Below are 14,057 nucleotides of genomic sequence, written 5' to 3'. Positions count from 1 at the left end.
CTACCTTAGTATAAAAGAAAATAGAAAAACGACGGTATTTGACACAGCATCAATCGAACTGACACATCATCAATCGAATTGACGAAATGACAGTATCCCAATTTGCAAGCGACACAATCATGATAGTTAAGGATAACGAAATTATTTTCGTTTTAAGTGTGCATGTGGTTTGGATATGGGAATGGCCGGCCGGTGATTATAAAATTGGGAATGTTGCACAGTAAATTTGTAAAAAGCACCAGACTCAATAAAAATGGAAACTTAACTTGATTTGGAAAGATTTTATTTATTAAGACATTAGTTCCATCTAAAACTAACTATCGAACAATCTAAAAACTCCCCATGACTGCACTAAAAAGAGATAAACAAAATAACTTTCGCATTTCTGAAAAAAGAGACCGGATTAGAAGAAATATTTATATCGATCATAAATGGATGGAGGGTTCGAATATGCTGTGTGCATGTTACTAGGGTATAGAAGCTATTCATCATATTAGTATGATGCATACAACAGTAGTCATTTGCTGTATGAACGTTAGCATTATATAAAAGCTATTCGCACTTTGCTTTCTGCATGTTAGAAGCGTATAGAAGATATTTAACATTTGCCGTATGATATTCACCATATGCTGTGTGCACGTTAACATGATATATACAGTATGATGTTCACCATTTGCTTTGTGCATGTTAACATGGTATTTATTTTTTCTCCGTTAACTTTACATTGTCAGAATTTTACGATATTGCACTCACGCGCAGCTTCATATTGAACTCACGTGTGCCTAGTAGTGTATTAGTAACTACTTTGTAAATAAATCATGTACACTCTCGTAGTAGACGCTTTTCGTTTTGATTGATTAGATTTGTTTCTGAATGAACTAAACGAGATGTTTTGTGAACTGCCACATACCAGCTGCTTTGGCACATTCTGCGTTAACTTTTTTGATACAATGTTTCGGATTTAGGTTAGCTATAGATGCCAGACAGTGTCCTTACAAATAACATGCAAATGACTAGGCATAACCTGTCTTCTTTAGCTGGTAATAGGAATGGCAAAAAATATACTTAGTTTTACATCCTGAATTTCCTCAAAATGTACTTTCTTAGTTCTGCAAATCCGAATTGCATGAGTCATATCATGGGTTCTCAAGCTTGATTACACAACTGTACTGTAATTTCGACTATACTTCAAGTGCAATTACATCCTTCTCACTACACTCAAAATGAAATAAGAATAAATTCCATAGCGTTCTTTTGATAATTGCAATTAAAATACTTCTTATTTTTCACACATTATGATTTCAAACATTCAATGACAGAACAGAAACACACTTGCAGATGTCAACACGCATCTCCCTCGCTGCTTCAGTCCGATGTATTTCATGTAGAATTGGCACAGATAAATCTAGTCCATAAGTAAGCATGGCATATACAGAATGATATTCACCATTGGTTGTGTGCATGTTAGCATGGGTATAGAAGCCATTCAAAATGCTACGGATGCATATTAGCAAAACATAGAAGCTTTTGCAAAATGTAAGTATTATGCTAAGTTTAAACACATCATAGAAACTGTATGTGAACAATTTCGAGCTCGTAAACAGTTTTTCAAACTGCATTGACAATCAGCGGTTATGTTTGTTTTCCAGTTCTTAAAGAATAGGTGGTAATCATGAAGAAAAAAAGATAATTTAAACTACGTATACTTTAAACATATAGTACACGAGGAATGAAATATCCTTTAAGCAAATAGTACTCGAGGAATGAAATATCCTTTAAATAAATAGTACTCGAGGAATGAAATCATCGCACAAAAAATGAGAAAAATAAATAAAGAGGAAAATTAAATGTACTTGATTGAATATTTGAGAAGATCTAAGAATTAATAAAATGATAAGGATCGGCATTTAAAAAAATAAAATATTACATTTAAGGACATATATATATATATATATATATATATATATATATATATATATATATATATATATATATATATATATACACATACATACATACATACATGAAATTATATATTTTAGGCATAACATATAATGTCTGATTGTCATGGATTTCTGTGTTATAGCGTCATGCATTTGAAATAAACTTAGGGTACCAACTATTACGGGATACCGAGAAAAGGACTGGCATGTCCTGCCCTAGGGCAAGGCGAACGAGGCAACCGCTTTGGGCCCCGCGCTTTCAGGCAATTTAGTTTTTTTGTTTGGGGCCCCGCGCTCATAGCTTGCTGCTTTTGGCCCCGTATGCTGCCTTAGGCGCTGCACATCCTAGGGCCGGGCCTGAGGACGGGCAATAGTGAATGAATGTGTCAGTGAATTTAGAAACAAAATGTACAACAATAAAACTCTATAGATATAAAAGTATGTCAGTTCTATGTCAAAGTATAACTTACAGCAGTAGCGTACAAAGGATAAATGGCGCCTGGGGAGACGATGATGGCCCAAAGGAATGTAGGTGCCACAAGACCTCTGGCGCCCGAGGCAACCGCCCCGTCTGCCCCCCCCCCCCCTTAGTAAGCTACTGAGCTTACACTTCAGTTTCTTCTCTGCCTTTAAATTCGAGTAATGCGTTAAAACATTTAAATGGCCCGTTTCTCCCATGTCACGCAGTGTGCGTTGATGTATTTTGTTATGCATTTTTATTTTATAGTGTGTGCTTAACATTGATCTATGATTGTAAGTTGGAACAGAATGTTTACGTAGCAGGAGTTCAAGGTCGGTTTTGTTGACAGATTAGATAATTTTTCATTGAGAAACATCACATTCTATTACGATGTAGGTCGAGTGAAAATGTGTATAAAGATGGATTTGATAGACAAATCATTAATTCCTGAATTAGGTATGTCTGTCAGATATAATTCGAGAGGAATTGTTCATTTAAAACAGTCATTAGAATTACTAAAGTGCTCATCGACTTTTGAATTAAATAATACATCAATTTTGGATTTTTGTGAATGTATTCAAATATATTCTTTATTGCATCATTGTGTTGCATCAGGAAATTCAAGAATATGGGAATTCATCCGGAACATTTTATGCTTTTGACTAATGATATAACATCTAGGATTATTTGGGATTTAATTCGCAATACTGTAAACGTTTCTTGAATTTTCGCTTTGTGTTGTAGAGAAATAAGATGCTTGTTTATTTTACTTAATTCGTTTTTGTTTCACTTTTTCTCTTAAGTAATTTAAGATGTACAGTGGGAACAATATAAACTGTGCTTACATTTTAATAATAATCTTCATTTCTTTCAGATTATCGTTGCCATTGTTTGCCTGATTACCTTCTTCTGCAGCTCTACCCAGAAGGGATTCAAGAAGTGCCAGGTTGACCCTTACAATGACAGTTTATTTGGGAGTCGGTCCGCGCTGGTTGATACAAAGAGGGGATTTACATTTGATTCTGGAGTCATAAGAGGCAAACCTGTTCTGGTCATACAGGATCTTGAAGATAGCTCCGTCGATATGCCAGTAAACACGCGGTTTAAAGGAAAGTGATAGGACTGTAACTTTGAATCTGTCTTAGCTGCTTTCTTCCCCAACGATGATATGCACCGATAGAAATTTTTCTGCTTTGATCTTTATGTCTCCGACTTTATACAATATAGTTCATTCGTTCATTCCAGAAGTTGTTTCTAGTTCTCATTCGTTGTACCTTATTTTAGTTCTCACTCATTGTACCTTATTTTAGTTCTCATTTGTTGTACCTTATTTTCTTTCGCATTTCTGAAAAATATGTATCGCAAGTGATATAATACTACCCATAACACAGAGCTGATTTTCACTTGTAAATCCAGTAATGGCTTTGTTGGATTCTACACTTTTCCATTTTTTCTGGCCAGGGGTGTGGGTGGGAATGGATGAATCAAACCAAGCCATTTATAAATATCCGAAGCATGTTATTTATGTTCGTACGGGGAATACTTTTTATTTCGTTCATTAGATTTATAATGAAAACCAGTAAATTCAAAATGAACAAAAGAATTATCATGAAATGTTTTCAGCCCATGAATCAGACGAAACACAGAACAACTGGATTACGTTTTTGTGTTATACAGAATTAAAACACAAAAATCTCCTTAATTAGAAAAGTCATAACTAACTTCTTATTTTATTGGCCTAGTTTCATTTATACGGTGCACATATATGTGTAATTCTGCAAAAAGTGTTTTTCACATCTATAACAAAGGGTGTTTCACATGTGGTGTTTTATGCAAGTTAAAAATATTTATTCATACAGTCTGCAGTACAGGCACTGTAAGTCACATGACACGACTGACGTGTTTACAATAGTAAGTGTGTTTTGCAGATATAAGATTTACATTTTTCACTGACCTATAACATTAATTTTGATAAATGTACAGCAATTAACGATTTGGGTTTTGTATTAATTTGCCGTTATATAAGAAATATCAATATTTAATGATGAGTGAATACATTTAATGATTGATTGATTGATGGAATAGTTTTTCATATATATATATATATATATATATATATATATATATATATATATATATATATATATATATATATATATATATATATATGGATCTGCCATAAAATCAGATATATAATGTGAAGGAATTTCCTTTTTCATGGATTTTTAAAAATTAATTTGGCAATAAATATTCATTTCCAAGGCTACAACAGCAAATTTGACTTTACGTCACCGTCGTTCAATCCATATATGACACTTCTTCAACCATTTTCCAGAGCCTCGTCTGATTTTAGCAACTTCCCCTAAAATAAGTTCTCCTCACCACGTCATTAATAATAAACCTAAATTCCCAAGTTAAGCTCATCACAATATCTGGACTCATCTAAACCCAAACACATTAGTTTGAAGTACCCGATAAGCTTACTCTCGAAACCAGAGCAATGTGAGGAACAGAAAGTTGTTAAAATGTAATATATGGAAGAACCACCGTAACATAATTTGCCAAATGTGAAGATAGACTACTGTCTCGAGGGCAGAGGGCAGGGCAAGATATATTAATATATAAAACACTCGCAAAAACTGCGTTGACACAATTCACATTGAATTGAATAATAAGTATCTGGAACTCAGGATAACCGTGTATTTAGCATGTGTGCTTCATAAAGGGAGATAATCAATCGAAAACATCTGCCATCGAAAACTCTAATAAGCTCTTTTTTCTCCGCACATAATTTATATGCATTGTTCTCGTTCTTTGAGATGGATAGTTATAAACAAATAATACTACCATTCCAAAAGCAGACGACCTACATTTAAAATGTTCTTTGGAATGAATTTCATTGTTTGAGAGTAAACTGGGGATTTAATAACGGCATATTCTGGTGGACCTTCCTGTTAACCTAATATACAATCTCGATAAAATGTTTCTTGGTAGATATAATTTCCTGGGTTTTCGTTACCCACAAAGAGAACCGAATTATACCTTCCACAAATGTTTTAAATTTGTACAGTATCTGTCGATGTATCTATTTCTTTCGAGAAAACATTTAATAATCAATCGATATGTATATTAAAATTTGTATTCCTACGAAAAGCATAGGAGATTTTGTTTTCTTTCGTTGACTTTGAGCTGTCATTTAGAAATCATTACAGTTTTGTGAACCTCCTAATTTAAACAATTTTTAACATATAAATGTAATAAGAATTAATACTTTGAATACCTTGTCTTTTAATGACATTAACACTGAAGAAATATTTGATTAAGTGTGTCTTTGGTCTACAGGCGTGAAATTGTCTAGAAGTTCTAGTTTACTTGCAAATGTCATTCAATCTAGCTTCTGCTTTGGAGGATTGTTTACCTCGAGCATGAGGTGATAGCACTGTAAGGAATAATTGCGAAACAGCTTATATTCTTTTATCATTAAACTTTGAGTGAAAAACTTTGTTTTTTGGTTTTTAATGGAATCTTTAGCAACTTATTGGCTTTATCGTGCCACTGAAATGAGAACTAAGTGTCATGAAAAAACTAAGAAAATAAAAAAATAAGATTTACTTGCTTATACAATTATTTTGACGGAAGTCGGCAGGAGTGAGCTGTTGATTTCATTGACAACAGTAACATTTGATACATGCCAGTGTTTGAGATCAATAGCTGTCGATGAATCAATAGATCATCTACTAGTTGTTCAAGAAAAAGAGTAGATTACGTGGTTCTGATCGTTCCTGTATGTCTGAACTATTCTTTTACGTGGGGTAGTAATATTTTTTTAATTCCTCCGTCAAATTTTAAGCACTATGTAACTCAAACTCTGAGGATTTAATACTTGTATTCCTGCACGTCACTCCTCTTCTATGATGAATTTGAAAGGAGTGACATGATCATGTGATTTTTCACAATTTTTGACTAAGTTACATCGATTTATCTTATTAAACTTGGAGCCAAACGTAAACGTTGAATAATCTAATGGGTGTATTCTGGAGGGCTGTACCCAGACGTACTAAAATGGAAGTAAAACCCTTGGATGAAAAACGTTTTTTTCCCCCCATTTCCAACCGAGAAGAATAACCACAAATTACGATAAACGTGGCTGGATTCCATTCGTGAAGATTTGATTTCTCCAAAAGAAACACCGCAGCATATGCTTTTAATATTTTGTTCAAAACGGTCCAACTGGCTAAAATCCATGCACGACACGGCATAATCTAAACGGTCCAACTGGCTAAAATCCATGCACGACACGGCGTACTCAAAACGGTCGAACTGGCTAAAATCCAAGCACGACACGGCATACTCAAAACGGTCCAACTGGCTAAAATCCATGCACGACACGGCATACTCAAAACGGTCGAACTGGCTAAAATCCATGCACGACACGGCATACTCAAAACGGTCGAACTGGCTAAAATCCATGTACGACACGGCATACTCAAAACGGTCCAAGTGGCTAAAATCCATGCACGACACGGCATACTCTAAACGTTCCAACTGGGTAAAATCCATGCACGACACTGACTGCGTACATTAATTATGGAAAATCGCTAAAAGAGCGATCACGGAACTTTGTTGTTAACCTAAAAAAGTGAGGCATGAGAAAATGTGAAGAAAAATCCTCACTGTATGTTCACTGGTAATGACAACATTTTGAAGGAGGACCTTGTTTTTGAGCCTCTAGAAATGTCTTCGCTGGACATTTTGACATCTGTACAGGTCCCATTACCAGCAACCATAGGTAACATTGTGAATCAATAAGGGGTCAAACGGGAAATATAATGTTAATGCTATCCAAAGGGTTAATATTTTTTATGGGTCAGTATGAGTACAAGCGGAAATGTTAAAAACAACATATACTATCCAATACACCGTTTAAAGTTAATATTATACAGTCATCTGCTATTAAATACTTGGTTATCTTCTATCCTACACCAAGTTATCTTCTATCGAATATTTAGGTATCTACTATCCAATACCTCACCCTATACCATCCAATGCATCGTTTGTAGTGCCCAGCACTTTTTCATCTACTATGCAACAGCCCATTATACATCAATAACACTTCGTTGGAGTTACCAACACCACTAAATGTAACTAACAAGGTAGGAGTGCGTACACACACTATCCTTACAAATGCCTAAAATTCCTGTCAAAGAAGAGGGGTAGGATTATGTTGTAGTTGTAAAATACATGCACAAACATAAAACACTTTGATTGGTAACGTATAATTAGTATATCTTTTCTAAGGTATGTCGATTGACCTGTAAAGGATCTTTGGTTTTCGTCTTCATTCATTGCTTGCTTTTATCTTTATCCAGGAAGACTAGAAATTATTGGTTTCCTCTTTGTAATAAAAGACAGTGAGCCTAAACGTATGCTGATCTGTCTCCTTCGTCTTTTTCTCCTCTTATTGCAGCTGTTGGTGTTGTTGTTTTTCCATATCTTTCTTTATAGCATCCATTTCTTAGTGACCTCTGTTTATTAACTCTTTTAGTAATTCTTAAATGAGGCCCAATGACTTTTTGTTTAGGTAAATACTTGTTTTCTTGTTCAATTTCCTATGAAACAGTTGCTGCTTAGCCTCGTGTACATGTACAGGAGCATCGCTTAATTTTCCAATGGTAGTTATAGCAGAGGACAACTCAAAGATAAATAGCAAGACATGCGAATGCTCTGCTTTATATTCTAAGCCTTCGCGGACTTGATGGAAAACATTCCACAGATTCCGTACACGTACGTGTATAACAAATCCTCTTAAAAATAAAGATCGACAGAAAGAATGAGAAAGAGCATGTCAACATAAATTTCGGAAGTTAAAGAGATAACACAAATTGTTTTCTTTCCAAATCAACCTGTTTTAATACACACGTTAACTCAAAGAAAAACAAATAAACAAAAGATGGAGGATTATGGCAAGTCCCATCTTCTTCACGTTCAACTGACAAATACAAAATATTAAAGATGAACATATTTACAAGATTGACAACACTGTAAGGTAAAACTAGGCGTCCAATGATCTAGTGCATTGTCATTTTACCATCGATTGGCATTTCTGTGCATAAGAAAATAGTCATAATGTTCAGCAAATAACTCTATTTTGTCAAGATTTCTAGGCAAATAGCGTCCGAAACTAGTCAACACGTGCTCTAATGGAAATCAGAGACTTAGTTGATGAAAGCATACACGCAATATTGTCCACACACTATATAATCTGATTCTTGTAATCTCATATTATTGATTTGAGCTGATACAGCATTTCTTCTCATAAAGCCAATGATATCGTCTTCCAGGAGGTAGTCCATATGAATCAAGATATTGTATGCTGTGGTCGTTAGGAAGCTATACAGCAACTCCTTGAGTTCCTGTGCGATGACAGTCGCTTGTGGCGATGAGGAAGTTCATCTTTAACACACACAACTGGTTTCCAAGAGCTGTGCACAAACTGTAAGCAGGATATAATGACGTTCCCAGGCATTAATTTTCACAGGGTACAAGAAGTAATTAGTTTACACTCGACCGTTTTCTTGAAAAGATCTGTCAAATAAGTCGATATACGGAAGTCGTTGTATCGTGTTGAAAGAAAGCTTTAAAGCGTTTCGTATTCAACGAATTCAATGGAGCTAGTGGATATTCTCTCAAAACTTCATAGCCCTTTATCAGAAGCCTCTCTTTACAAATGTTGGTTCATGATGCTTCCAGATACCCTTCCCACTTTCCTTCTCGACTTGTCATTTCAACATCGGTCCTATCACACTTGACTAGGATGATCAATTAGACAACCATAACAATTTTCTCTGGTTAGCAATTTATTTCTCTCAGTGAAAAACAAATGGCTACGTCTTTTTATTGTTCTGTACTTTTCATTTGTTCACTTCTAATCTGTGTCGTGTGTTCCGGAGAGACAAGATCCAGAGCTGTGATAATGAATCGGATCAAAACAACTATCTCTTCCAGAGCTGAGATAATGAAATCCTTGTTAATACAACTATCACTTCCAGAGCTGTGATAATGAACCACGTGTTAATACAACTATCTCTTCCAGAGCTGTGATAATGAACCCAATGTCAGTACAACTATCTCATCCAGAGCTGTGATGATGAACCCCATGTTAATACGACTATCTCTTCCAGAGATGTGATAATGAATCCAATGTAAAAAAAAACTGTCTCTTCCAGAACTGTGATAATGAACCCTATGTCAATACAACTGTCTCTTCCGAGCTGTGATATTGAACCCCAAGTCAATACAACAATCTCTTCCAGAGATGTGATAATGAATCCCATGTCAATACAACTATCTCTTCCAGAGATGTGATAATGAATCCCATGTCAATACAACTATCTCTTGCAGAGATGTGATAATGAATCCCATATCAATACAACTATCTCTTCCAGAGCTGTGATAACCAACCCCATTTTAATACAACTATTTCTTCCAGAGCTGTAATAATGAACCCCAGGTTAATACATCTATCTCTTAAAAAGCTGTGATAATGAACCCCATATCAGTACAACTATCTCGTCCAGAACTGTGATAATGAACCCTATATCAATACAACTATCTCTTCCAGAGCTGTGATAATGAATCCCATGTCAATATAACTATCTCTTCCAGAGCTGTGATAATGAATCCCATGTCAATACAACTATCTCTTCCAGAGCTGTGATAATGAACCCCGTGGCAATAATACTCTCTATTGCAGAGCTGTGATAACGAACCCCATTTTAATACAACTATCTCTTCCAGAGCTGTAATAATGAACCCCAGGTTAATACATCTATCTCTTACAAAGCTGTGATAATGAACCCCATATCAGTACAACTATCTCGTCCAGAACTGTGATAATGAACCCTATATCAATACAACTATCTCTTCCAGAGCTGTGATAATAAACCCCATCACTGCATCTCTTCCAGAGCTGTGATATTGAATCCCATGTCAATACAGCTATCTCTTCCATTGCTGTGATAATGAACCAAATGTCAATACAACTATCTCTTCCGGAGTTATGATAATGAACTCCATGTTAATACAACTATCTCTTCCAGAGCTGTGATAATGAACCCCATGTCAATACATCCATCTCTTCCAGAGCTGTGATAATGAACCCCATGTCAATACATCCATCTCTTCCAGAGCTCTGATAATGAACCCCATGTCAATACATCCATCTCTTCCAGAGCTCTGATAATGAACCCCATGTCAATACATCCATCTCTTCCAGAGATGTGATAATGAACCCCATGTCAATACATCCATCTCTTCCAGAGCTCTGATAATGAACCCCATGTCAATACATCCATCTCTTCCAGAGCTCTGATAATGAACCCCATGTCAAAAATCAACTTTTTCTTCCAGAGCTGTGATAATGAACTCCACGTTGATACAACTATTTCTTACAGAGCTGTGATAATGAATCCTATGTTACTGCAACAATCTCTTCTAGAGCTGTGATAACATGATTTTGAAATAACCCCTATGACAGCCATATTGGATGTTAGATTGGTACTATTTTCATTTAGGATCTACTAGTCCTCATAGGAAGTCTTCCAGTGAAAATTAATGTACATCCTATCGATCATACATTTACAGACAGTACCGATAACAAGAATTTCATACTGGAGTCTGTGGCACCTATACTGTATGTCCAATGGGCACGATCTACATTTAGACCCAACTAGACCATAAGATGAAAATGTCTGATAAGCTTGGTGGCAATCCTCCCAGTAGTTCAAAAGAAGCTATAAGTAGCTACTGTTGGACATGGTATATAAGAGCAAAGATCGCACAATAAATTAAAATAAAGGTTCATTTAATAAAAATTTGACTGAAACATCGATCGAGTTTTATTGCAACTGTCCTTAGAGTGAAGTCCTTTTGAATCAATGAATTCAAAAACAGCAGTCCTTCAAAGTGACTGATGCTGTAGTGGAAAAAAGTATTGTCCAGGAACTGAAGCCCATTTATTCATTTCAACTGATGGGTCTTGAAACCATCTCCGATATTCTTCAGCAATAACAAGCTTTTCAAATTAGATGAAGTGGATGTCACGCTGGCACTATTTCCAACTAGGACCACAAAAGACATCACATGAAATCTTCTGGTTGTAATCCGATGCTGATACTGTTTTCTGCATTGAATAAAAACGATTTTCAAGATGGCTATTGTGGCAGCCATATTGGCAAATGGATCAGCACCATTTTCTTTGAAAACCATTAGACATCATAAGAAGTCTTTCAGTGAAACACCTAGGCTTGACACCAAAAGTAATTTAATCAAACACACCTGTTGATGATCATCCATTCAGAAGTAGTAATAAGGTCTTCAAGATGGCCAGTGTGGCAGTGATACAGGCTGTTCACATGGCACTCAGTTCATTTAGGCTCAACTAGACAACACAAGAAGTAATTTAGTTAAAACCCAATGGAATTTCTTTTGAGAGTAGTGATAAGATTTTCAAGATGGTTACAATCATTTTGGACATATTGTCACCATTTATATTTACGATCAACTAGACATCATAAGAAGTCCTTTAGTGACAACCTAATGTTGATATGACCATCTATTCAGGAAGAGTAGTGATAGGATTATGAAGATAGCAGTGGTGAAGACCATATTGGACATCACAACAAACTGGACGTCATATGACATATTTTAGTGAGAATCTCAAGTCAATATGACTTTAATTTCAGGAAGACAAGAAAAAACAAGATTGTAAAGATGGCTGCTCTGGCGGCATTATTGGATGTCAGATTGGCACCGATTTAATTTAGCGCCAACTAGACATCATAGGAAATCTTATAATGAAAACCCCACACTAATTTGACCATACGTTCAGGCGCGGTTGTGATAATAAAATGTTCAGGATGGACCTTGTGGTGGACATATTGGATATCAGATTCACACATTTTTATTTTAGATCTACTAAACATCTGATGAAGTATTATGGGTGAACCTCCATGTCAATACTACTTCTTGATGAAGAGGAGTATGAACAATACATTTTTCAAGATAGCTATCCTGGTGGCCATACTAAAATCTGATCAGCACCCTTTTCATTCAGAACTAAATCTGACGTTGAATAAGTTTTTAATGCCAATCCTCAAAGTAGTTCAGGAGGAACATAACTGTGCTGATGGACAAACAGATGGATGACGCACTATCCTGTCATTTGTTTCCAAGACCAGTAGCGCTGTAAATGTGATAAAGAATTCACCAAAAGAAGAAATATGCAAGATATTTTTAAGCTCAAAAACATACTTGCAGAAATACAGTAGTTAGATCATTGTAAATCTTTTAACAAGGGCCAGATACATTGTTACAGTCACATCTTTCACAGAATAGCATGAAAGTTTTTGTCATGGCTTACTGACCTACCAATCAAGTTGGGTGTTTGAGGATTTGAATAGGTAAAATGATAGAATAAAATGAGACAAACAGTCATACATATAATTATATTGTTATAAAGGATATACAATATATAAATTTTTAATAAAATTATACAATTTTATATAGTGCATTAGCATTAAGTCCATTAGGATACAGAGTATTTAACTTATGAATCCAGTAAGTTTCTTTTATGAGTCTATTCATGTCACCATGCACAATATCTATGGCGTGAAAGAAAAATAGAGTAGAGAGTGATTATTGGTGTTAAAATGTGTTGAAACATTAGAGGAAAACTGAGGATTTCTATAATTTTTTATATGAAAGTGATGGTTATTCATTCTCTTAGAGATTTGCTGAAGTGTTTGTCCAACATACTGCATGCTACATTGTTTACAGGTTATAAAATAAATCACATAATTTGATATGCAGTTAGTGTTATTATGCAGAGAAAATACCTCTTTTGTATTAGCGCTACTGAAAGAAATACTTTGAATAGGGAAAACAACTTGTGAAGTTGTGGTTTACTAATCAGTTCTAATTGTTAAATATACAAAACTAGTCACACCAGATTTTCACTCCACATAATAAAGCACGAATCTGCTGCTTCTTGTTTACAATAAATTAATAGTGGTAACTGAATTGGATTAGTCTGACGTCTGCACCCAAGGCGACAATCATGTGATTTCAGACATCAGGTTACAGAGCATTATTTTGTCCAAGGAATTTATATCGGGCTTTACCTGATCAGTCATGTTGCCAAAAATGGTGCTGGTAATTTGTAGACCTTTTTTTTAATATATACTTATGAATAATTCATGCATAATTGTGCAGTTGTTTATCATATGGAATTGGATTTTAAGATGTAAATAAAGTTTTGTGCTGTGTATTTCTTGTATGAAGCAATGACTGAATGGATACACTTTGATAAGTGGCAATGTATATATAAATAAATTAAGTGATGACTGAATGGACACACTGTTGATAAGTGGCAATGTATATTAATAAATGAATGACCTCATTACAATTATTTACCATATGAATGTGTGTCAAATAAACAATTACCAGCATCTAGCACCTGGCTAGCAAAAATATGAAGTACCTGAGTCATCATTTTGATATTGTTTTATATGATGTAGGTTAGAAAGGACTCCATGATACTAACGTATATATTCTTTTATAAATTGTGTATGTCTGATTGTTGATTCATGCATAAT

At 35.0% G+C, this 14,057-nt stretch overlaps 2 protein-coding genes across 2 annotated transcripts in view; one reads left to right on the top strand and one right to left on the bottom strand.

Moving 5' to 3' along the window:
- LOC149773762 (uncharacterized) overlaps window positions 1–5,902 on the top strand; it is a 50,090-nt gene extending 44,188 nt beyond the window's left edge. The window contains exon 8 of the mRNA XM_089946041.1: window positions 3,278–5,902. Within this exon, the coding sequence (XP_089802167.1) occupies window positions 3,278–3,520 (243 nt within the window). The 3' untranslated portion in view covers window positions 3,521–5,902. The remainder of the gene's footprint in view (window positions 1–3,277) is intronic.
- Window positions 1–14,057, bottom strand: part of LOC149773759 (CD82 antigen-like) — a 294,550-nt gene that overhangs the window by 131,510 nt on the left and 148,983 nt on the right. The window lies entirely within an intron of this gene.

Source organism: Sinohyriopsis cumingii, unplaced genomic scaffold (genome assembly GCF_028554795.1).
Source record: "Sinohyriopsis cumingii isolate HCF-2022 unplaced genomic scaffold, ASM2855479v2 utg000615l, whole genome shotgun sequence".
NCBI classification, from domain to species: Eukaryota; Metazoa; Mollusca; class Bivalvia; order Unionida; family Unionidae; genus Sinohyriopsis; species Sinohyriopsis cumingii.
This window is presented reverse-complemented; position numbering and strand designations above follow the sequence as displayed.